Source organism: Lepidochelys olivacea, assembly GCF_965140295.1.
Source record: "Lepidochelys olivacea isolate rLepOli2 genome assembly, chromosome: 9".
Lineage (NCBI taxonomy): Eukaryota > Metazoa > Chordata > Testudines > Cheloniidae > Lepidochelys > Lepidochelys olivacea.
The window spans coordinates 27,770,622-27,797,018 of record NC_140419.1 but is presented as its reverse complement, the minus strand read 5'-3'; the positions used below and the strand labels follow the sequence as shown (position 1 = coordinate 27,797,018).

The 26,397-nt window shown below is 43.1% G+C and overlaps 1 protein-coding gene across 1 annotated transcript; it reads left to right on the top strand.

Moving 5' to 3' along the window:
- The first annotated feature begins 3,131 nt into the window (after nucleotides 1-3,131).
- On the top strand, nucleotides 3,132-24,770 carry SELENOT (selenoprotein T). Its single transcript, XM_084639445.1, has 6 exons — nucleotides 3,132-3,376; nucleotides 8,465-8,575; nucleotides 9,817-9,943; nucleotides 13,430-13,517; nucleotides 16,054-16,206; nucleotides 24,047-24,770. The coding sequence occupies exons 1-5, from the start codon at nucleotides 3,246-3,248 to the stop codon at nucleotides 16,176-16,178; spliced, it is 582 nt and encodes a 193-aa protein (XP_084495571.1). The 5' UTR covers nucleotides 3,132-3,245; the 3' UTR covers nucleotides 16,179-16,206; nucleotides 24,047-24,770.
- Nucleotides 24,771-26,397: the final 1,627 nt, after the last annotated feature.

The window sequence follows — 26,397 nt, the reverse complement described above, 5'->3', positions numbered from 1 at the left end:
CTAACAAACCCAAGTCCTGATACAGAGAAGCAGCCAGGAGATTAGGAGAAGGTAAGCAACTTAAACTTCTTCCTTAAAAATTAGATGGGAAAAAGGTGAGGGATTTGGTAGCTGCTGGACCAAAGGATTACTTGTCTTCTGCTTAGCCTGACTACTTTCAGGTGAGTATGAAGATTGTGTTGATTGTGACAAAATGGGAATTTTCTGTAATATATAATGCTGTGTGTGCTTTGGTTTCCCTCTGTAATTTGTAAAAGAGACCGTAGCCTAGGAAAGCAGCAGGCACTGCAAGTCAGTGCATCATATGTAGCAAACACAGATGCCTACTAGCATTGGAACCACAGCACTTCACTCCCATGCAGGGCACCAAACATTACTGGTGGCTTTCAGCATCGAATTGCTCTCTCAAGGCATCCCTAATCCTTACAGCCCCACGCTCGGCCCCTCTAATAGCCCTGCTCTCTGGCTGTCCAAATTCAGCTTCCAGGTGTTGAACCTCCGTGGTCCATGCCTGAGTGAAGCCTTAACCTCTCCTGTGACAAATGTTATGGAGGGTACAGCATCTGGCTATAACCGTGAGGATGTTGTCATCGGCCAGGTCCAGCTTCCCATACAGACAGTGCCAGCGGCCCTTTAAACAGCCAAAAGCACACTCAACAGTCATTTTGCACCGACTTAGCCTGTTGTTGAACCGCTCCTTGCTGCTGTCAAGGCTCCCTGTGTAGGGTTTCATGAGCCACAGCATTAAAGGGTAAGCGGGGTCTCCAAGGATCACAATGGGCACTTTGACTTCCCCTACAGTGATCTTCTGGTCTGGAAAGAAAGTCCTGGCTTGCAGCTTCCTGAACAGGCCTGTGTTCCGAAAGATGCATGTGTCATGCATCTTTCCGGGCCAGCCTGCATTAATGTCCATGAAAAGCCCACGGTGATCCACAAGCGCCTGGAGAACCATAGAGAAATACCCCTTCCGATTTATGTACTCGGAGGCTAGGTGGTCAGGTGCCAGAATTGGAATATGCGTCCCATCTATCGCCCCTCTGCAGTTAGGGAAACCCATTTGTGCAAAGCCAGCCACAATCTCATGCACATTGCCCAGAGTCACAGTTCTTCTGAGCAGGATGAAATTAATGGCCCTGCAAACTTGCATCAACCTGATTCCAACGGTCGATTTTCCCACTCCAAATTGGTTAGCAACCGATCGGTAGCTGTCTGGAGTTTCCAGCTTCTAGATTGCAATAGCCTCTTCTCCACCGCAAGGCAGCTCTCAATGTCATGTCCTTGCGCCTCAGGGTGGGGGCGAGCTCAGCACACAGTCCCATGAAAGTGGCTTTTCTCATCCAAAAGTTCTGCAGCCACTGCTCATCATTCCAAACTTGCATAATGATGTGATCCCACCACTCAATGCTTGTTTCCTGAGCCCAAAAGCAGCGTTCCACTGTAGTGAGCATGTCCGTGAATGCCACAAGCAATCTTGTGTCATATGCATTATGCGAGTCGACATCATTGTCAGACTCCTCACTGTCACTTTGTAGCTTAAGGAGTAACTCGACTGCAATTCGTGACATGCTGGCGAGACCCATCAGCGTATTCCTCACAAGTTCAGGATCCATTCCCGCAGACCAAAAGGGAAGACAGAGCGTGCAGTATAAAAAACGTTGAAAGATGGCACCAAATGTGGACAGAAGCAGAGGGATTGCTGGGATGTGAAGCGGTGCATCACGGGGCATTGGGACAGGACCCAGAATGCCCCACACCCTTCCCTCCCCCTTCCCACAAGCCATGGTGCCAGAATGGGAAGATGTGCTCTGTGGGATAGCTGCCCATAATGCACCACTCCCAATGCTGCTGCAAGTGCTATAAACGTGGCCACGCCACTGCGCTTGCAGCTGACATTGTGAACACACAGCAGTGCTTTCCCTGCTGTGGTCTCCGAGGGCTGGGCTCTACATCTGCAAGTGTAGCCATGCCCCCATTGTTCCCTGTCTGGCTGCTGCAATTGCCTGTTGTCTCTTGGTTTAGATTGTAGGCTCTTCAGCTTCATTGACTGGCACCTTCTTTTGTTGGGTGTGTGGCTGGTGCGTGGCACACTGGGGCCATCAGCCACTACCCCAATCCACAGCAATAATAACCAATCCCGCCCTGAAGCGCCAGCGGGCAGCGCTCAGCCCTGCTGCAACTATCTCCTTGGCAAGCCTGCCCCAGGACTGCTGGCAAGCAGCAGAAGGTGCTGCTGGGTCATTTTTAGCGCCCTACCAAATTCACAGTCCATTTTGGTCAATTTCATGGTCATGGGATTTAAAAAATTGTAAATTTAATGATTTCAGCTATTTAAATCTGAAATTTCACAGTATTGCAATTGTAGGAGTCCTGACCCAAATAGGGTCGGGGTTGCAAGGTTATTGGGGGGGGGGGGGCTGCAGTACTGCTACTTGTACTTCTGTACTGCTCCTGGCAGCAGCACTGCTTTCAGAGCTGGGCAGCTGGAGAGCGGCGGCTGTTGGCCAGGAGCCCAGTCTGAAGGCAGAACTGCAGCCAGCAGCAGCGCAGAAGTAAGGCTGACATGGCATGGAATTGCCACCCTTACTTCTGCACCGCTGCTGACGGGGCGCTGCCTTCAGAGCTGGGCTCCTGGCCAACAGCTGCTGCTCTCCAGCCGCCCAGCTCTGGAGGCAGCACAGAAGTAAGGGTGGCAATACTGTGGCCCCCAAAAATAACCTTGCGACTCCCCCTGCAACTCCCTTTCTGGTCAGGACCCCCCCCCCCAGTTTGAGAAACGCTGGTTTCCCCGGTGAAATCTGGTCTTTTGTGTGCTCTTACCTTATACTATACAGATTTCACGAGGGGAGACCACACCAGATTCCACGGTCTGTGAGGCATTTTTCATGGCCATGAATTTGGTAGGGCCATTGTTTATGCACCAGACATGCTAGCCCCACCCCCACCGACCCCCCCCGTCCAGCAGTGGCTGGAGCAGAAACCTCTAGCCTCAGCCAGTCCTGTCCCAGCTCTGTGCGCAGAACGCCTCCCTCGCGCGCGCCCCCGCGCGGGCAGGGTCTCGCGCCCAGCGGCGTGTGTGTGAGAGAGAAGGGGGTGGGGCCTCCAGTGACTGTCACCTCACGTGTCCTGCCCTGCGCGTGCGCGCTTCGTTTCCTGCTCCCGTGACCTTGCGGTGGGGGTTCGCTCGCCTCGCGGCCGGTGCGTGCTCAGCCTCCATTTGCCGGTGCCGGGGCTGTTGCTGAGGGACGATGCGGGCGCTGGTGCTGCTGTTCCTCCTGGCGGCGGGGCTGGGCCGGGCCGCGGCGGAGCAGGGGGCCCTGCCGGCTAAGAAGCTGCGCATGGCCTACGCCACGGGGCCGCTGCTCAAGTTCCAGATCTGGTAAGTGCGCGCTCGCTCGGGCTGCGGCCGGCAGCGTCCGCCACCCCCGCCCCGGGCTCGGTTCCGGGAGCGCCGGTCCTCGGCGGGGCGCTGGGGCAGGGGCCTCCAGCCGCTTCTTCCCCCGCTCTGTACGCAGGCGGGGCTCCCTGTGCCAAGCCCGAGACCCGCTGGGGGCGAGCGCGGGCGGCGAATGGGCCTCACCTCCCTCCCCGAGAGTTTCCCGGGTCGTGCGGAGCCCTGGGCCCGGTGATTGAGCCCCGGTCCCGAAGGCGGGTGGCCGGAGAAGCCCTGCTCGCTGCGGCTCTAGGGGGCTGCAGACTGCGCCGGGCGGTCGCTGTCAGGGCGGGATTGCCAAGCTTTTTGGGTGGCCAGCCTGCTGCTGGGAAGGTTTGCCAGGCGGGGGCTAGTCAAACCGGACTCGGTCAGGCTCTCTTGTGTTGGGGGGGAGGGGTTGTGAGTTCCGTATCTCCCCCCCCCCCCGTGCTGAGGTTGCCGAATTGTGTAATATTTTAACTTGTGTTTGTGTGTAGCGTCTAATGTCTCCTTCCCGTTCTCGTTGTAGTTGTTCTTTACAGTAGTGAGACTCAAATAAGAACTTGGTTTAGATCATAACATGGATAAAGTTGAGATCTGCAGTGTAGTTTGTGTTGGGACCCAGAATGACTTGCATTTCTTTAATCAGGGTGTCAGTCATGGATTTGGGTAAGTGATACCTAGAAGAAATCAGAGGACTACAGAGAAGCAATTAATACTTTAGGTCTTAAAACCGTAGCAGTACCTCTTTTGAACATTAAATGTTTAATGATGAATTTTTCTGATAACCAAATCAGTGTTGAATACATTTTTGTCCTTACCTTTATGATCTCTGCTTCTTTAAAATATACCAGAGATTCATGTAACAAGGAAGAACTCGTATCTTTTAACGTGGGTTTTTTTGGTTAATCTTTAGTAGTAGTCTTTTAACCCCTTTCACAGCAAGTGTTAATTTAAAAAAAAATGTTTCTGCTTTTCAGGACTATTTTTAAGCTGCTCTTGTGTACTGTGGTTACATTCGCATAGCAACCCATCACAACTGGGACTCAGAGACAGAACAGTAAATAATTAAACAACAACAAAAAACCCCTTCCCAGCTGCCTTAGTGTTTTAAAATAACATAGAGGCACTTTCAGTTTTTTAATGCTATTGCTGGAACTTTATCATTTATAAAGTTAATATTGAAAGGAGAAAATATCTTACTCTCTCTAGTCCTTGATAGAAATTGAGCAATAGTTTGGAAGTTACGTATGATATAATAGCTAATTTTTGGTTTAATAGAAGACACATTTCTCTAGAAAGGGTTCATAGGGCACTGTAAGATTAAAACAGAGCTATTAAACAACCACCTCAAGGGGAGAATCCAGCCCCACTTCTTGGTTGTCATCTGTAGGGCATAACTGGATTCTGCAGGATCTGAGCTTTCATTTTTCAAAAGTAAGTTACTAGCCCTCATGATTGTGGAGAAAACCTTTCAAATATGAACAGAGTTTAGACAGCTGTGGTTTTGTCTTGAGTCTGCAGACAATGACTGTGAGGTGTGCACTTACCTGGCTCAATTATTCTTATTGGGATGTAGGCTCTAAAGATTAATGATGACCCTTCATTTTAGTAACTGTCTAATTGCGGATCATTTTATCTGACGGGGAGGTGGGAATTGTGAGTTGATGCAGGAGAGAAAATGCTGAGTGAAGATAAGAGGGGGTACATAAAAACAGGGAATGAGGAGAAGTGTGAGGATGGGGAAAGTAGAGAAAGGGCAGAAGCAGTGGTGGTCCTGAAGGTGAGCATAGTTTCCTTCTGAGTGATGTTGAAGAAGGTTTAGCAAATAGCTAAAAGTTTAGTTACTACATAAAGGACATTATACCTTTGGGCTTATGTTATTAGGAGCTCTGCTGTGAATTGATGGTAGTATATAGCATATATGTAATACTAATGCTCATAGACAATAATTTTAAGGAGTCTGACCATTTCCAAAAAATGAGATTTCCGCCTTTGAAACTAACTTTTTATCCTATCGCTTTTTTGTACATACTGGGGACGTGTCATCAATTAATTGTTATATTTGATGAGCAGCTGAGTTTCTAGCCAAACTTCTTTTTTTAAAAAAGTCACATCATTAACAGAATATTTAGACTTAATTTTAACATGATATTGTGATGTATCTGTAAGTATTTGTAAAAGTGGTAGCTGTTGAAAGGGAAAACATGTCTTGACAGGATATCAAGGAATAATTTTGAAATACTTGGTTTTAAAACAGATGTGAAGTGTCTAAGTTTATACAACTTTGTGAAAGATACATTTTATCAGCATACAAAATGGTTTCCCACAAATCAGCAAAGGGTTAGTAACAGAAATAGTACTTCATCTAATATTTAAATAACAGATACATCTATTAAATACAGTATTCCATACTGATGTGTTCCATAGTGCTTCAAACCCAAACAAAAGCTATACTCAGGATCAGAAATAGAGCTGTCCTACATCACCACCAAAATTATGCAGGAAAGAGTGTATGTTACCTTTGTGTAGTATTGATCATCTCTGATTGGAGAAGATAAATCTAGCCACATGTCATAAGTTTTATCAGAACTAGTTATTTTGTCTGCTGTCTCTGGTATAATTTTCCACAAGTGCTGCCAGTCTTTGTGAACAACGTTCACAGCAGTAGACATCCGATGTCATTAGCATGGCGAGCATTCCCTACTGCGCAGTGGTCCCCAAACGTTTTGTTTTGTGCTCCCCACCCAGTAATAGAATGTGTCCACGCTCCCCTGGGCTGGGACCGGAGTGGCAGCTGGGGTGGGAGTGGGGGCTGAAGACCAAGAGTGGGGGCCGGGAGCAGAGCCAAGGCCGCAGCTTGGGGCTGGGTGGCACTGTCTTCCTGCCCCCTCGTGGGGGCTGGCCTAGGCCCTACCGCACCACCCCACCCCAACAGTCCTGTGTGCCCCACAGTTTGGGGACCACTGCCTGACTGAGACAGCGTGCAATGCCATTTCAGCAGGAAGAAAATATTCCATGTTGGAGCAAGAATGTGCACCCCAAGCCCATAAAAATTAATGGAGTCGTTTCATATTGGTACTAGTGATTCTATAAAACACTACAAGTAACAAACTTCAGTCAAGATAATATAGCTCTTCATTTTCTTACTTACTATTTCTATATATTTTCATATATTAATGAGACATGCAATCAGATTTTACCTGAAACAGTTTTTACATTTACAAGACATAGGTGAGCATCTTCATAGTTTACTAGAATAAACTAGCATGTTTGACCCTGTATTCATTATCTAAATTCTTCTCTCCATAATAATTTTTAATGGACATTTGTTTTGACATCAGTCTATTCACTTTTAGAATAATATAACTAAAATTACCTATCCTTGACAGTCTGTGAAACGTGCTTAATTGAAATTACTGGAAATGCAACAGTATATCACAGTTCTATAGGAAAGTTCTTTTCTTCAAAGTAAAATCTCAGAGTAAAATTGTGTGCATGCAAATACAATTTTCCTGTTATTACAAATTTTCTTGGTTTGTCAAACAAATCGTTTAATTGCCTTTTTAAACTATTTTAAATAGTTACTTAGTTTTATGAAGCAAATACCATTAGACCTAGCTTATATATGTTTCAAGGCCAAATTGCAGTTCAAAATATTTAAAACTGTCGTTATTTCAATAATATGTTTTGAGTGCTCCTGCTAGCCAATGATTGGGGCATTCCATACAAGTAAAAATAGAGGGTCTTTCTACTTGGGTCCTGTGACTCCTTTACAGTGGCTCCATCTATGCTGTGACAGTTCAGAATGTCCGTGACAACTACTGTGGAAGCTTCCCCAACTCCCAACTTGGTGCTAGATTTAGAAAAGATCCTCTTTAATATATTTCATAGTGTTGTAACATTTATTTATTTCAAAGGATATAAAATGGGAAAACTTCATTTAAACATGCAGTACTGCATATTTTTTTTAAAAGGAACTTCTGATTCCTTATGGGTTGATTCCATGCTCCAACAAGAGCATTTCTTGGCACCTGTGGTGTCTCAGGTGTGTGCTCTGGAGTGTTTCAGTGAACAAAAACAAACATAAAAGAGTCTAAAGTGTGTGTGTGGGAGGGGTGTCATAATTTGTGCTAAATAATCTCCTTACTATTTGATGAGGAGGCATTCATTGCATGTTTAATGAAGTTGATGTAATTTTTGTATTTTGTTGGCAGTTCACTGCTAAAAACATCTTTTTTCAGAGCTCCCCCCATACTGTCTGTCATCTTCATTTTCACTACTGTGTCTGAGCATAGATAATTTCATTTGTAGAAGGTACAGCTGTTTATAATAGGCTAGACTGTCCAAGATAATAACAAAACCATGGCCTTTCCAACAATGTTTGAGATTTAATGAGAATGATTGTAGTACACTTCTCACTAAAAAGAAACTTTATTGAGAGCACTTTCCTTCAAGTACTGTCAGTAAAAAAAAAAAAAAAAAAAAGTTGCTTATTTTTACCTCAGCAATGGATATTCTCTTTATGCTGGTAGTATGAAGCTCATGACTGTTAGAGATTGTAGTATTAAATAGCTAGACAGCTTTTTATAGATGTCTTCATTCAAGATTTTTGGCTGAAATCTGAAAGTAGAAAACAATCTTTGTCTTCCTTAACCCCTTTAACCATATTTCTGCTTAAATTGACTGATGAGAGCAGGATAAAGTATCAATTTAGGATTTTGCTGTAGCCTCAGCTGAATGAATGATGATTGTCTTGATTGGTATGACTGTCTGATGAAGGTGATCCAGTATAAGGCTCTTAAGTGAACGTTTAAGAACATCGATTTCTGAGTTCATTTGTAAGGTGTAAATACCTTTTTTGCTGTGGCGCAGTCTATTAATTGGTCAAAAATTGTTAAAGTAGTATTTCACTCTAAATGATCATGAGAACTTATGGAGAGTTTGTATATCTATATTACCAAAAAAAGAGATATCAAATCTATGCCTCACGATCTGTCAGTATAAACATTTGTCCAAAGTTACATTGTTGTTAATTTTTTTTTTTCCCTCTAGTGTTTCCTGAGGCTACAGGCGGGTGTTTGAGGAGTACATGCGGGTTATTAGCCAGCGGTACCCAGACATCCGCATTGAAGGGGAAAACTACCTTCCGCAACCTATATATAGGTAAGTATATGGCTTATCTGCTTATAAACTAGCAGAATGAACCTGTAATGGCTGTATGTGTAATTTGTACATATCTCTCAAAGTAGAACAACAGTTTAAAAAGTGTGGGTTAATTTTTTAAGGTATTAAAATAGTCTCTTGTAAAGTCTTTCAGTTTCCATATGAAGGTATTTCCCTTCTCATTTCTAAATCAGATTTAAAGAAAAGAAACAGAGATATATTTTCCCTTGGCAGATGATCCTTATGTGAATATTTGACAAAAACAAAAAAAATTATATCTGTCTGTATCATAATATTTGAGGGCAGGTTAAATTAATTGTAGCCAAAATTCACCTTTGTTCCCTGGACATTAGTTCACATCATCTATCTCTTTTGTAGTTCACTGTTCATATTTACATAATGTTGCATAATATATATATATATATATATATATATATATATATAAAGGCTACACTAGGAATGGAGAAGTAGATTTTAAAATTAGTTTTCTTGTGACTTGATCATAAACTGGAGAATTTCTTTAAACATAATTTAAAACCTGGTGATGAAGGGTGAGAAAATAAATGAAAATGGAATGATTTTTATTTTTGTATTCAGTAATTTACAGGCTAGAAAACTAATGTTGGTGTAAAGGTACTGCAGTGGTTACTGGACCACTTACTTGTCTAATTGCCTCTTGCAGAAATGTTACCAGTTGTAATGAGGCAAAATAAACATTGCAGAAGATTTTTAAAAGCTTTAGTGACTTTACACACTGAATTTTAAAGTTAAATTGTTCTCTGATGTGGGTTTAACCCCCTCATGATGAGTTATAGGGATTTATGTACTCACTGAGAGAGCACAGTTCAAGTGGATGTATTTGCACATCGATCATTGAAGATATTATTCTGAAATACGATAAAAGACTGAGTACATTTGCAAGCCTAAGATATTAGGCAAAGTGTCAAATACAAATATCAGTTGTATTTATCCTTGTACTTTGTTAAATATATCTTTAAAATGACATCCAGACAGTATGCTATGTCTGTTTTATGTTTTTGTTAAATGAAAAACATTCTAATTCTGCTCTTCTGGATGATCTTAAAAGCCATATATTTTACAAATGGGTGTGGTATTACTTTCTATAAAATTTCTGATTATACAGTGTGAAAATAATTCTAATTGGAGTGATTTCGGCTCTAACATGGTGCGGTATTAACTAAAAATCTCCTTAGTGACTGTTATGTCTTTGCTTTTGATAGACACATAGCATCCTTCCTGTCAGTCTTCAAACTAGTATTAATAGGCTTAATAATTATCGGCAAGGATCCCTTCGCTTTCTTTGGCATGCAAGCTCCAAGTATCTGGCAGTGGGGCCAAGAAAATAAGGTACACCATTTCCTTTCCTTTAAAAGTAACTTTTTGGTGGTAGGGGCTGACTTTATTGTGACTTGTATAGAAACTGATGCAATATCTGTATTCAGAGTGTTTGTATACTGCAGGTGTTTTTTAAGATACAAATATCTAAAATCTTTATTAGGGAGTATCTAAATTTACTTGACAAATGGAAGGATATTCTAATTGCTCTTAACAATGGTGTCATAAATATAAAGGGAAGGGTAACCACCTTTCTGTATACAGTGCTATAAAATCCCTCCTGGCCAGAGGCAACATCCTGCTACCTGTAAAGGGTTAAGAAGCTCAGCTAACCTGGCTGGCACCTAACCCAAAGGACCAATAAGGGGACAAGATGCTTTCAAATCTTGGAGGGGTGGAGTTGGGGAAGGCTTTTGTTTGTGCTCTTTGTTTATGTGGTTGTTCTCTCTTGGGACTGAAAGAGGCCAGACAGAAATCCATCTTCTCCAACCCATCCTAATCCAAGTCTCCAATATTGCAACCAGTATACGTAAGCCAGGCAAGGCGGATTAGTTTTTTATTTTATGTGAATTTTCACTGTGTTAAGAGGGAGGTTTATTCCTGTTTTCTGTAACTTTAAGGTTTTGCCCAGAGGGAGATCCTCTGTGTTTTGAATCTGAATACCCTGTAAAGTATTTTCCATCCTGATTTTACAGAGATGATTTTTACCTTTCTTTTTTTAATAAAATCTCTCTTTTAAGAACCTGACTGATTTTTTTTCCATTGTTCCAAGATCCAGGAGTTTGGGTCTTTGATGATTTTGTAACCAATTGGTTAGGATATTATTCTCAAGCCTCCCCAGGAAAGGGGGTGTGTAGGGCTTGGGGGGAAATTTTGGGAGGAAGATGTCTCCAAGTGGTCTCTTTCCCTGTTCTTTGTTTTAAAACTCCTGGTGGTAGCAGCATACTGTTCAAGGACAAGACAAAGTGTGTACCTTGTGGAAGTTTTTAACCTAAGCTGGTAAGAATAAGCTTAGGGGGTCTTTCTTGCGGGTCCCCCACATCTGTACCCTAGAGTGCAGAGTGGGGAAGGAACCTTGACAAATGGTTACGGTCCTACCAAATTCACAGCCATGAAAAACGCATCACGGGTGGTGAAATCTGATCTTTTGTGTGCTTTTACCCCTTTCTGTACAGATTTAATGGGGAGACCAGCGTTTCTGAAATTGGGGGTCCTGACCCAAAAGGGAGTTGCAGGGGGGTCGCAAGGTTATTTTAGGGGGGTTGTGGAGTTGCCACCCTTACTTCTGTACTGCCTTCAGATCTGGGTGGCTGGAGAGCGGTGGCTGCTGACGGAGGGCCAAGTTCTGCAGGCAGCAGTGCAGAAGAAAGGGTGGCAATACCATACCATGCCATCCTTCTGCGCTGCTGCTGGCCGTGGCTCTGCCTTCAGAGCTGGGCTCCCAGCCAGCAGCCGCCGCTTTCCAGCTACTCAGCTCTGAAAGCAGTGCCACTGCCAGCACCAGCATAGAAGTAAGGGTAGCGCAACCCCCACTACAATAACCTTGCAGCCCATCCCCCACTCCTTTTTGGGTCAGGATCCCTACAATTACAGCACCGTGAAATTTCAGATTTAAGTAGCTGAAATCATGAAAATTATGATTTTAAAAATCCTATGACTGTTAAATTGATCAAAATGGACCATGAATTTGGTAGGGCCCTATCAATGGTGCTTGGTTTTTTTGTCATAGATCCAGATTTGATTGCTGGTCTTTTGCTTTCCAGACTGATAATATGGTAAAAGGAGCACCAAAAGATAAAGCTGTAGCATTGACTGGCTACAAAGGGAGTCTTTACCAGTCAGTAGGGAGTAATTTTTACATAGTCACTGAGAGTAGAGTCACAGTTTTTAAATGTATAGATTAATTTTTTTAAGGTGTTACTCCTGTCTTTCCTTTAGCATTAACTCCTGGCTATTTGTTAGTTATTTCTTATTAACCCTTTTATTCATTTTTTAGAAAAGCAAGATATCTATTTGAACTTCAGAATATTCTTTCTTCTTTTGTAGAATATGCCCTGCATGCCTTAAGGGAAACTTTCGTTACTGATGAGATGAATATCCCGTAAAATCAATCCTAAAATGACACTGTTCTTTTCGTAATAGTTCTGTTCTTAAACTGGCTGTTCTTGGAAGTGATTGATTAACTCCAACTCTGAAGAGTCCCTCTAATTTAAAAAAAATAATAATTGACAAACTTTATCTGGTTTATGCTTTTAAGGGCTAGTCTACACTGGCAACGCTAAAGTGTTGCCATAGCAGCTCTTTAACATGCCTTGTGTAGTCACGGCAGAGCGCTGGGAGGGAGCTCTCCCAGCACTTTAAAAAAACCACCTCCACGAGAGGCGTAGCTACCAGTGCTGAGAGCATGGCTCCCAGTGCTGGTGCACTGTTTATACTGGTGCTTTACAGTGCAGAAACTTGCTGTACCCAGGGGCATGTTTTTTCACACCCCTGAGTGAGAAAGTTGCAGCACTGTAAATTGCCAATGTAGACAAGCCCTAAGGCTGTTGTAATTTGACACATCTTTAAATATTGAGTTTATTATGGGTGCAGCAAACCTCAGACTTAACTACCTGTGAGGTAGGTGTGCATTAGCAGTCAATTGAAACATATGGAAATACTAGAGTACTTGATTGACAAAACAAGCTGAACCAACAAAGTAGTGGATACAGCTGTCCTGCACAATACCCTGACCTTGCTAATGACTTCACTAAGAAATGGCTGGGAGTTTTATTGGTCTGAATATTTCTCATGCTAAGTCCATTGGTTCCTGGATACCAATGTGAACAGACTGGTGTTTAATACTTAATATGAAAAGTTAAAACTATAAATAAATGTACTAGCTATGAAATCTCCAAATGCTATGTTACTGAAGATTGCATCACTTGATCCTTGGTGTATAATGCCATAAGAGAATTTAAAAGAATGGTGTGGAAGGAAAATGCTAGTAGGATTTGCCAGGGGGAAAAAAAGTACAATGACTAACTTACATTTATCAAAGGTACCATATATTTAGGCAGAGATTATTTATTTGTTTCTGGCTACTCAGATTATTGTGGAGAGTACTTCGATAAATCCTTTCACTGGTTTTTCATGTAAACACTGTTAAAATTGTACATCTGCCTTCTGCAGAATGTGAATGGTTTTCTTAAAGTGGATACATCTTAGTTTACAGTATACTTGAAAATGAAACCTTAAGAATCAAGTGGTTCAATATTACTTCAATATTGAACAATATTGAACAGAGTAGCAAGAAAATGTTTTACAAACTACTGTTTAGATTAGGAAGCAAGGAAGATACTAAACAATTATGTGACTATAAACTTGTTTGAGAAAGTGCAAATTAACAATTGAAAAGGCTTTGATCACAATTGAAAAGATTTTAGTTTGTAAAGATGTAGCATGGTTCACAAGACCTCATTGTCTCTGAAATTCACACTAATTCTTAATTGGTTCTAGGTCTATGCTTGTATGATGGTTTTCTTCCTGAGCAATATGATTGAGAACCAGTGTATGTCAACAGGTGCATTTGAAATAACTTTGAATGGTGAGTTTTGAATGTTATTTGAAGGAATTGCTTTGTGTATGCTATACGTATGCTATATACTACAAGAGTTCTCCAAGGCTACCAGCCTCTCCTAAATGAACTAATGAGGGAGCAAATAAGATAAAGCAGTTACCTGTGAAATTTGTGGATGTTAACTCTTTGACATATTGGATAACTACTGTCTGTAGGTTGTATAAGGTGGTTCTTATTTGCCTTTCATCTTGAAGCTCACCTGGGGGAAACTTATTATTACTTAAAAGTGAACTAAATGCTGCTTATAACTAAACATAAAGAAGAGAGGTACTAGATTACTAACAAGACATACATGTAGACTTCAAACTGCTTATTTAAAAACACAATAATAAAAACTTAAGCTTTCCTTTAGTGGTGCCTCATTACTCTGAAATCCCCTTTGGGAGTGGTGAGTGCTCTTTCTTACGTAAGCACTGTGTCACAAGACATAGGTGATACTGGTCAGCCAAGGAAGAAATAGGGAGGGAGTTGTCTGCTTTCTCTTTTGTGGGTTTATGTCCCTTCTCTTGGCTAATATGTCTCAGATCTGAGCTATTTCTACTTCTGGAATCTTAGCAACTACTACTGGATTAATAGTGCCAATTTTCATCTGCAGCAGTCCTGGAACTTGTAATCTTTCTTGTAATCTTTCCTTTCTGATTTGGACCTCCAAATAATTATCTATTCCTTTCTATTACATTAATCCAACCAGGAGGTGACATTCTACTGACAGCTGCCATTGCAGGCCTGCCACAAGCTTAATGCAGTGCAGAATGCAGTGGCCTGTTTCTTTTGTGGCTCTGGCCACTATAATCATGTAACTCAAGGCTGTGTGGTTTTATACTGGCTTTATAACTGCATCAGAATGAAGTTCGGGGTTATTTAAGTTTTGAGTGCACTGGAACATTTCTGCTTGAGACTGCTTACATGTAATGTATCATGATGGCTAAAATTGACTGTGTACTATTCTAGAATATTCTGTGTGGGACAGTCTGGGTGCAGGCAGCTCAGTTTGGGGGGGGGTGTCTATGTGTGAGGGGGATCTGGGTGCTCAGAGGCTCACTGGGGGGGTTCCAGGTGCAGGGGCAATGGGATTCTGCAGGGGCTTCCAGGTGAAGGTTGTTGGGGTTCAGTGGAGTGGTCTGGGTATGGGGGTCTCAGCGGGGGGGACACGGGTGCAGCTAGTTGGCAGTCAGTGGCGTGGGGGTCTGGATGTGGTGGTGCAGGGGGTGGGGCATCAGGGTCAGAGTTTGAGTGCAGGGATCTCAGTGGAGGGCGGTCTGGGTGCAGGGGTGGGGGTCTGGAAGCAGGGTGTCTGGATGCAGGGGTTGAGATTCAGTGGGGTGGGGTCTGGGTATGGAGGGCTAGGGGGTTCTGGATGTACTGGGTTGGGCTTGGCTGTTATGGGAGGTCCAGATGTACAGGTGTTGGGTGGATGCGGGGAGCAGCTCTCTGTACAGTGACCTCTCGCCCCACAGCTAAGGAGTGATGGAAGCAGGGGAGGATGCTGAGCTTCGTGCAGCTGGGGGAGGTTTCTGGCGGTGGGTCTGGCACAGCACAGGCCTCTTCTTGCAGGGGAAGAGGAAGTCCTGTTCTCTCCAGCCCAGCAGGGACTAGTAGCTGATCCCAGCTCAGGGTACTTCGCCCTGCAGTGATTTACCTCTCCACCAGCTGCTCTGGTATCTGTGCTGCTAGGGAGTGGTACGTGACTGCTCTTATCGCTTCCCTGTCAGAAAGTAATTTTTCTACGAGGAAGTAAAGAAATCTGTGGGGAACATGAATTCTGCACACGTGCAGTGGCGCAGAATTCCCCCCAGGAGTAAATATGAGGGCATTGCTGACCACGAAAACTATTCAGGAAATGTGCCAAGTGTTACAGGATAAACAGCCTTCTGTCTTGGTCTTGGCAAGTACAGACCTTTTTCATTCAGCCTTAAACAGATTACAGGTGGATAGAAATGAGTTGAAAGCTGATCAGACCAACAAGATTTAAGCCTTAGCTATGGTTAAAAGACCCAAAAATCTAGACTGCACCCATGTCTGGGGGAGGGAGGGAATCTGTTAGTAGCTGAGGACAGCAAGGGTATGGATATTTTTGACTCTGAATCCTTATGGTGCCTTTTAAGCAAGGAGCTTTGTGCTTACCCATAATCATTTGGGATGCAGGGTGCTGTACTTCATTTTAATACATTCAAAGGCTTGCAGAGATTCTTGTTCCAGATAACTTCCTGAATATAAGACCAAACTGTTGTTAAACTTCTTGGTTCTAATTAGATGACTACAGGTTTTCCTACTACACCTCTATCCCGATATAATGCTGTCCTTGGGAGCCAAAAAAATTTTACTGCGTTATAGGTGAAACAGTGTTATATCGAACTTGCTTTGATCCACTGGAGCGTGCAGCCTTCCCCCGTGCCCCCCCCCCCCCCCCGAAGGACTGCTTTACCGTGTTACATCTGAATTCGTGTTACATTGGGGTAGAGGTGTACTTCTAATTGTGTGCTTTTTTCCTTTTTTGTGTTAGATGTTCCAGTGTGGTCTAAGCTGGAGTCTGGTCACCTTCCTTCCATGCAGCAGCTTGTCCAAATTCTTGATAATGAAATGAAACTCAATGTGCACATGGAGTCAATGCACCATCATCGATCATAGCCCCATCTAGCAGCACTGAAAACTTCTTGTAAGTGTGTGGGTGAATGGGAGGTGGTTTTTGTTTGCTTGTGCTGCAGTCACTAGCTACCTTATTAATTAGCAATGCAAAGGATTGTATGGTAAATGGCTGTTCAAGCCAAAGATCCAATTGAGCAGAATAGTCAGGCCACTGTTCAGGAGTTTCTGATCCAAAAACTATTTAGGTGAGTTGTAATTTAGCATTTAAGTAGAGCTGTCAAGCGATTAAAAAAATTAATCATGATTAATCCTGCTATTAAACAATACTAGAATACCATTTATTTAAATATTTTTGGATGTTTTCTACATTTTCAAATATATTGATTTCAATTATAACATAGAATACAAAGTGTACAGAGTTCATTTTATATTTTTGATTACAAATATTTGTGCTGTAAAAAACAAAATAAATAGTATTTTTAATTCACCTAATACAAGTACTGTAGTACAATCTCTTTATCGTGAAAGTTGAACTTACAAATGTAGAGTTATGTACGAAAAAATAACTGCATTCAGAAATACAACCATGTAAAACTGTAGAGCCTTCAAGTCCACTCAGTCTTATTTCTTGTTCAGCCAGTTGCTCAGACAAACAAGTTTGTTTATGTTTGCAGGAGATAATGCTGCCTGCTTCTTGTCCACAATCTCACCTGAAAGTGAGAACAGGCCTTTGCATGGCACTGCTGTAGCTGGTGTTGCAAGATATTTATGTGCCAGATGCACTAAAGATTCATATGTCCCTTCGTGCTTCAACCGCCATTCCAGAGAAGGTGTCCATGCTGATGACAGGTTCTGCTTGAAAACAGTCCAAAGCAGTGCAGACCAACGCATGTTCATTTTCATCGCCTGAGTCAGATGCCACCAACAGAAGGATGATTTTTATTTTTGGTAGTTTGGGTTCTGTAGTTTCCTCAGCGGAGTGTTGCTCTTCTGAAAGCATGTGCCATACCTCATCCCTCTCAGACTTCGGAAGGCACTTCAGGTTCTTAAATCTTGGGTTGAGTGCTGTAGCTGTCTTTAGAAATCTCACATTGGTACCTTCTTTGCGTTTTGTCAAATCTGCAGCGAAACTGTTCTTAAAATGAACAAGTGTTGAGTCATCATCCAAGACTGCTAGAACATGAAATTTATGGCAGAATGCGGGTAAAATAGAGCCAGAGACCTACAATTCTTCCCTAAGGAGTTCAGTCACAAATTTTAAAAATGTGTTAATTGAGTGTCATCAGCATGGAAGCATGTCCTTTGAAATGGTGGCCAAAGCATGAAGGGGCATACAAATGTTTAGTATATCTGGCACGCAAATACCTTGCAATGCCGGCAACAAAAGTGCCATGCGAATACCTGTTCTCACTTTCTGGTGACATTGTAAATAACAAGTGAGCAGCATTCCTGTAAAAGTAAACAAACTTGTTTGTCTTAGCGATTGGCTGAACGAGAAGTAGGACTGAGTGGACTTTAAGTTTTTTGCATCGTTTTGTTAATGCAGTTATGTAACAAAAAGCCCCTAATTTGTAAGTTGCACTTTCATGATAAAGAGATTGCACTACAGTACTTGTATGAAGTGAATTGAAAAATACTGTTTCTTGTTTTTATAGTGCAAATATCTGTAATCAAAAACATAAAGTGAGCAGTGTACACATTGTATTCTGTGTTGTAATTAAAATCAATGTATTTGAAAATGTAGAAAAACATCCAGAAATATTTAATACGTTTCAGTTGGTATTCTGTTTAACACGGCGATTAAAACTGTGATTAATTGCGATTAATTTTTTTCATAGCGATTAATTTTGAGTTAATCACGTGAGTTAACTGATTATTTGACAGCCCTACATTTTAGTGTAATATAACTTTTACATAACACTTCATGATAATGCAAGCTAAAGATTTACCTTATGACAGTATGTGGAAAAACGCCTATAAAATGAAGGAAATTACACAGACTCAGGAAATGTTGCCCTTGATGTGAAAATCATTGTCCATTTAAGTCTATTGCCAAAAGCTTTAGAGAGTACCTAGCACTCATTCAGTTTGGTGGTTGACCCAGGCCAACTCCATCTCCTCTTGCTATTGCACTGAGTGAATCCTGCCAGCCAGCCTATTGATCAGATCATGGTGGAGATCAAACTTCAAAGGGATTGACACCTCTATTTTTTATATGAAGCCATTGACTTAGGTTCTGCAAAACCACTTAAGCCTGACTTTAACCCCTACTTATCCTTTAGCAAGCAACACAATAACCAGAGGGATACATAATGTTAAAAAAAAATCAGATATCTTCCACATTATTCAGAGACGCATCTTAATCCCTGTATAATGTTTTGCATATTGGATATGTGCTGCAGGATTCTGGAAAGTGTTCTCTTACTGCTGGGAACATAGATTGTAAACTTTGGTTTTGGAATAGCATAGAACTTTTTCTTTGTTGATTTAACATAACAGGATTCTAAATCTGATAATACAGTAAAACCTCCCAAGAACGACCACTCATGGGGGTTAGCAAAAGTGATTGCTTGTAAGAGATAATCGCTCTTCAAAGGTTTGTACAGCAACACTAATCTGGTGGTCCATGGCCTCTGCAGGTAGTTGCTCATGACAGGTGGTCTCTCTTCAGAGGTGGTCCCCAAGGGCTTGTCTACACTACAAAATTAGCTCGACTTAAATTAAGTTGGCCTACAGCTACTGCAGTAATTAAATCAGCTTGTTAGTATCCACAGTACCCTCCTTCTGCCAGTGGTGTATGTCCTCACCAGAAGTACTTGCACCGACTGCAGTGGGGCATTATGGGGCACTCACAGCTGGACTCCCTTCACACCAGGGCTGACCACCCTAGCTGTGAGCCAGGCACTAGGCTCAATTTCAGAGCAGGGAGCCTACCAGCCGTGAAAATGACATTCTTGTCAGTTTAACGGCTGCTGCTATTTCACATTTCTTCTCTGGGTCCAGCCTGGGAGGGGTTCACAGCTGGAGCCTCCTGGATGAGAGCTGGAGCCAGAGACCAAATGTGAAATAATAGCAGCCCTGAAACTGACAAGAACGAAATTTCAGGGCTAGTAGGCTCCATGCTGTGAAATTGGCTACGGCTGATTGTCAGCCCTCAGGAAGGGGAGGGTTCCCACTATGAACATATGCGGGGGACTTGGGCTGTCGGGCATGGGGCTGACAGGAGCCCTGCCTCCTAGCTCAGGCTCTCCTTCATCACTGCCCCCCGATACGGTACGAAACTGCAGAAAAACCTGAGTGTCTCTGTATTAAGTTTAGAAGTGTGAACAACAAGAGTGATGTAGTGGTGGGAGTCTGCTATAGACCACCGGACCAGGGGGATGAGGTGGATGAGGCTTTCTTCCGGCAGCTCGCAGAAGCAACTAGATCACACGCCCTGGTTCTCATGGGTGACTAATTTTCCTGATATCTGCTGGGAGAGCAATACAGCAGTGCATAGACAATCCAGGAAGTTTTTGGAAAGCATAGGGGACAATTTCCTGGTGCAAGTGCTAGAGGAGCCGACTGGGGGGGAGCTTTTCTTGACCTGCTGCTCACAAACCAGGAAGAATTAGTAGGGGAAACAAAAGTGGATGGGAATCTGGGAGGCAGTGACCATGAGTTGGTTGAGTTCAGGATCCTGACACAGGGAAGAAAGGTAAGCAGCAGGATACGGACCCTGGACTTCAGGAAAGCAGACTTCGACTCCCTCAGGGAATAGATGGGTAGGATCCCCTGGGGGACTAACATGAAGGGGAAAGGAGTCCAGGAGAGCTGGCTGTATTGTAAGGAATCCCTGTTGAGGTTACAGGGACAAACCATCCTGATGTGTCAAAAGAATAGTAAATATGGCAGGCGACCAGCTTGGCTTAATGGTGAAATCCTAGCGGATCTTAAACATAAAAAAGAAGCTTACAAGAAGTGGAAGGTTGGACATATGACCAGAGAAGAGTATAAAAATATTGCTCGGGCATGTAGGAATGAAATCAGGAGGGCCAAATCGCACCTGGAGCTGCAGCTAGTGAGAGATGTCAAGAGTAACAAGAAGGGTTTCTTCAGGTATGTTGGCAACAAGAAGAAAGCCAAGGAAAGTGTGGGCCCCTTAATGAATGAGGGAGGCAACCTAGTGACAGAGGATGTGGAAAAAGCTAATGTACTCAATGCTTTTTTTGCCTCTGTCTTCACGAACAAGGTCAGCTCCCAGACTGCTGTGCTGGGCATCACAACATGGGGAATAGATGGCCAGCCCTCTGTGGAGAAAGAGGTGGTTAGGGACTATTTAGAAAAGCTGCACAAGTCCATGGGGCTGGACGAGTTGCATCCGAGAGTGCTGAAGGAATTGGCGGCTGTGATTGCAGAGCCTTTGGCCATTATCTTTGAAAACTCGTGGCGAACAGGGGAAGTCCCGGATGACTGGAAAAAGGCTAATGTAGTGCCAATCTTTAAAAAAGGGAAGGAGGAGGATCCTGGGAACTACAGGCCAGTCAGCCTCACCTCAGTCCCCGGAAAAATCATGGAGCAGGTCCTCAAAGAATCAATCCTGAAGCACTTACATGAGAGGAAAGTGATCAGGAACAGTCAGCATGGATTCACCAAGGGAAGGTCATGCCTGATTAATCTAATCGCCTTCTATGATGAGATTACTGGTTCTGTGGATGAAGGGAAAGCAGTGGATGTATTCTTTCCTGACTCTAGCAAAGCTTTTGACACGGTCTCCCACAGTATTCTTGTCAGCAAGTTAAAAAAGTATGGGCTGGATGAATGGACGATAAGGTGGATAGAACGCTGGCTAGATTGTTGGGCTCAACGGGTAGTGATCAATGGCTCCATGTCTAGTTGGCAGCCGGTGTCAAGTGGAGTGCACCAGTGGTCGGTCCTGGGGCCGGTTTTGTTCAATATCTTCATAAATGATCTGGAGGATGGTGTGGATTGCACTCTCAGCAAATTTGCGGATGATACTAAACTGGGAGGACTGGTAGATACGCTGGAGGGCAGGGATAGGATACAGAGGGACCTAGACAAATTGGAGGATTGGGCCAAAAGAAATCTGATGAGGTTCAATAAGGATAAGTGCAGGGTCCTGCACTTAGGACGGAAGAACCCAATGCACAGCTACAGACTAGGGACCGAATGGCTAGGCAGCAGTTCTGCGGAAAAGGACCTAGGGGTGACAGTGGACGAGAAGCTGGATATGAGTCAGCAGAGTGCCCTTGTTGCCAAGAAGGCCAATGGCATTTTGGGATGTATAAGTAGGGGCATAGCGAGCAGATCGAGGGACGTGATCGTCCCCCTCTATTCGACATTGGTGAGGCCTCATCTGGAGTACTGTGTCCAGTTTTGGGCCCCACACTACAAGAAGGATATGGATAAATTGGAGAGAGTCCAGCGAAGGGCAACAAAAATGATTAGGGATCTGGAACACATGACTTATGAGGAGAGGCTGGGGGAACTGGGATTGTTTAGTCTGCAGAAGAGAAGAATGAGGGGGGATTTGACAGCTGCTTTCAACTACCTGTTAGCCGACGGCCAAGGATGTTTGGTGAGGTGCCAGCTATGCCCGTTTATACCATCCGTGACTTTAACCGCTAGGACGCACTGTCCCTTCGCGGCGGGCAGCCCGGGCTAGGCTGACAGATGCCCCAAGGTCCTAACCACCCGTGACTTTAACTGCTAGAGCTCAGAGCTCCTTCGCAGCGGGCAGTCAATACTGACTGACAGGTGCCCCAATGGCAGCACTAAGAGCCTCTCCACACCCGTGACTTTAACTGCTAGAGCTCAGAGCTCCTTCGCAGCGGGCAGCCAGGATTGACTGACAGGCGCCCCAAGAGTTTGCCCCGTGGAGGTGGCACAACTCAACGCTAGGCTCTTGGTACTCTCACCTAATGGCCAAGCTTTAGAGCCAAAACGGCTGAGGTTCTTTAATTGTGTTGGCTGCTTTACAGTAAACCAGAGAAAACAAGTCAGGCTTATGCATAAATGGTTACCAAAATTTATTAAGCTAGATTCTAATCATGTGGTTACAAAATTGCTAGTGCCTACTTATTTAAATGTAGAGATGTTACACACACAAACAAGTTACAAAACTGAAGCCACAATCCCAAAGAAAGAAAACAAAGTATAGAGCTCTATTTCAAAATATGTGTACACTAAAGATAGGAGATCAGGTGTGGGTGCTTCTTACCCTCCTTGCATCTCTCGATTCCAGCGGTGCCAAACCAGGATCGGTCACTCAATTCCGCGGAAAGACGAATAAGGGACAAGGCTTAGGGACCCTCTTAGCTGCACAAGCCTTGGGAGGCTGTCACTTATCTGACCAGCAGATAGATAGTGAAAAGCACTCAAAAATCATGGTGCTGTAGGTCCCCTACTTATACCTCTGTACTCCTTTATTCTCTTTCTCCTTTCTTATGCCAAATTGAGGCTGGTCTGTCTGGGTGACGCCAGCTTTCACAAGAGTAGTTTACACTTGCAAGGGAGAGAAACAATAAGTTTCGACTACTGGACATTTCTTTTATCAGGGTAAATATTTTCCCACCTAGGATGTTGGTGTGTGTGCATCACGCTATTTAGTAGGGGCTAAGAGCCATGTCTGTCACAGGGCCTCTGCCTGCTGTGAGCTTAATCGTCGTATCTGTTCCCAGAGGCACATTGTAGCAGCACACCTGTGCTTTCACAGCTTCAAAGGCTGTGCTGGAATATATGTTAAGTGCCCTGTTCCGGCTTCCTCCTGTGTTTCCAGCAATGCTGGTCTGAGGGGGGGGGGGGGGGGCTGGCTGTCTGGCTACACTACCTGAGAGGTGGTTCCAGAGAGGATGGTTCTAGACTGTTCTCAATGGTAGAAGAGGACAGGACAAGGAGTAATGGTCTCAAGTTGCAGTGGGGGAGGTTTAGGTTGGATATTAGGAAAAACTTTTTCATTAGGAGGGTGGTGAAACACTGGAATGCATTACCTAGGGAGGTGGTAGAATCTCCTTCCTTAGAAGTTTTTAAGATCAGGCTTGACAAAGCCCTGGCTGGGATGATTTGGTTGGGGATTGGTCCTGCTTTAAGCAGGGGGTTGGACTAGATGACCTCCTGAGGTCCCTTCCAACCCTGATATTCTATGATTCTAATCCTTCACTGGGAGGTGGCAGCAGAGCTCCCAGCTGTCAGCCAACAGGTGATGTAAGTAACATGGTATCTACACAGAAACTGTCTCACCCTAGCTACATTGACCTAAGCACTATGTTTCTCACCGAGGTGGAGTTAGGTCGATGTAGTGGGTGACCTGCATCGGCAGGAGCGCTATTGTAGTGTAGACACTTACATAGGTTGATGTAAGCTGCCTTCCGTCAATCTAACTCTCCTGTAGACCAGGCCGAAGGCAGGTTTTATTGTACTATACTGTTTCTGGCTATGCACTTTTTTTCGTCTAGTTCTTTAACTAGATTTTGGCTAAATGTCCCAATTAAAGATCTTCCATAACTACCCTCTGGAGATGATTCTGCAGCAAATTCCTCTGTTAGAAAGACTTTCTGCTTTTCAGCCGTAATTTTTCCTTTCCTCAACTTAATCCCAGTACTCCTAGTTATAGCTCCTGTACCTTCCTATGTAGTTCCTTTCCCTTTTTAGTGTTTACATGCATAATATATTTATGGACAATGTCCCCCTCACACCAATTAGTTGTCACTTAACTGAATTATACGTATATATTTCTAATATTGGTGGAGTAGGCTATGGAGTCACATAGGTTTTCTCCATAGTTCAGGATTGAAGATGTTCAGACTTGCAACAGTGTATACAAATGCATCATAGAAACAACTTACTGTGGTTTTTATTGTTTTGACCTAATTGTCCACTGATACAATGTTTTTGTCTCACTGTATTTTCAGCCATTAAGTGACACTTTCCCAAAGGCAGCGTGACTGAAACCTATGAAGGCCTGTACTGAAGACAGCAAGCTGTTAGTGCAGACTGGATGCTTTCTTTTCAGTCATGTTGTACCTCCTGAAAAAACCTTAATGCAAGACATCTTTCGGTGCTGGCATGTTTCCAAATACTGCACAGTCATGGAGTGCAATAATACTGTATAGTGGTTTTTTTAAGAGTTAAGTCAACCAGTTCATAGCTAAACAATGCAGGCATTACTAACTGTAACTTTTGTTTTATATTCATGTGTCACACAATGGAAGATTGAGTTGATATCTTTTTTTCTTGGAAAAAGTTTGTCTAATCTGTTGTAATTTTATATGAATTTGTTCTTTTTGTAGTTTAAAATAGAATTGTAGGAATACTGATTTATTCCCAAACTGTTTTAAAGAGACAATTGCCTATCAAACATCTCTAATTTGGTTATGTTAGATTTGTATATTTTTTAGAATATATTGCAGAGTGAACAGTGCATTATAAATTATATGAACAAAGCTATATGCAGAGTAATTACCACTTTTGTGATTTCAGGAAAAACTGAAAGACCAACTGCTTCTCAAATTGTATTGGCCAGCTCAAGAGCTTTCCCTTGACCAGTCTATAGAATTGAAAAGCTGGGCCTTTATATGTCCTAAATATAAAGTAAGCAAATTAATTTAAATAAAGAGTTTTCATTTACTGTGTAAAGTATTGGTGTACTTTTATTACTTGTGAAAGTATGACCACACAGAATAATCAAACTGGATTCTTCCAGTTAGAGCTGAAAACAAACCTAGAAGACGTACACTTCACAGGAGCGCTATTAGTCTTGTATTGACTTCTTGTTACTATTCCATCTCAGTGAATTCTCAGAGATACAAGACTGTTATCCAAATATGTTTAACTTAGCCTTGGGAAGTTCATACTGTAATATGTGGTGTTTTTTTTAAAATTGCTGAGTGCTATGTGTTCTTGACATTTTGGACATATGAGGCATGTAGGAGAGGGGAGAGAATGCAGTGTCACAGTAGTTAAAAAAAAGTTATTGAATGTATTGTAAGATACGGCTTTCAGGAAACAGGTGCAGTTTAACGAAGACATACAATAGTTCTGTCATATGGAAATGACTAGTGCAAAGGACTGTATGCCCAGTCAAGTTCTGTGAACGCTGACAAAGTGAATTCAGACTAGGTAAGGATGTGGATGTGCTCAGTTAGATGTAAGTGGATGATAAGCCAATTCTAAGGTTCTTTGGGTGCCATGCTGAGGAGAAAGGTAGCATTATAGCTGTTGCAACATGACCACTTCTACCTGAAGGGAGTCCTGTGTTTTCTGTTTGCTTGTCTCAGGAGCTACTCCTTTACTTAGATGACAGTCTCCGTGACCACTGGATACCAGCACCTGCATTAGTTACAGAATCCTGACTGAGGTTGGCGTAGTGGCATATGCACTGGAATTCACAGCCATAAAGTCCAGAGCAAGCAGTACACAGAAGACCAAGAAAGCTCTTAACAGGTGTTGCTTAGCTACATGGGACACCTCTTCAAATGGTCATAACAGGTGCAGGGAGAAGGGTAGGAAGTGGGAGGAAGGTTTATTCAAATAGTTCCCTCCCCACTTTCTGGAATAGAGTTCTTCTAGGAGGGAAATTTAGGGGTCAATAGGCTCTCACTCTTTTGTGCTCAGTGAACTTCCTGAAAGAGATTTATCTAAGGGTTTTTTCAAGATGACATTGTAGATCACCAAAGTTTGCCTTTAAGACGTATGGGAGCTGGCCTTTGGGATCTGGACCAAACATAACGGTAGATCTCTTTGAGAAGACCCCAGATCGGTTCACAGCTATAGAGAGTAATGCCCCAACCCTCCTTCTGATGGCTTTATGGCCACTATTTCCTCCTTAGCTCAGTCACAGGAAGGCAGTTATATCCAGTGCTGAGATGTGATTGAAACTACTGGCTACAAAGATGCAGAAGTTCAGTAATGTGCCTGGCCCTTGTCACATCCAAAAATCCAGAATAGTCAAACTTAAAATTGGACACCTAACTCCCAGAGTGCTGAGCACCTGCAGGTCCTGTTGCCTTCATATGTTACCACTGGATATTAAGACCTGGTGCTTCTGACACTATTTAACAGTTTGGCAGTCTGAATAGAAACAAAGTGAGTTCCATAATCAACTGGAGGCATCTGTCACCTTAAATAGGAATTATTTTAGGCCCTTCCTCAAAGATTTTTAGGGACTAATTTGAATAGTGCAGTAACATCAAGACATTCCACCCAGCCACTCTTCAGTGAAACCACATGTATGCCTTTCAGCATACAATAACCTGAATTTGAA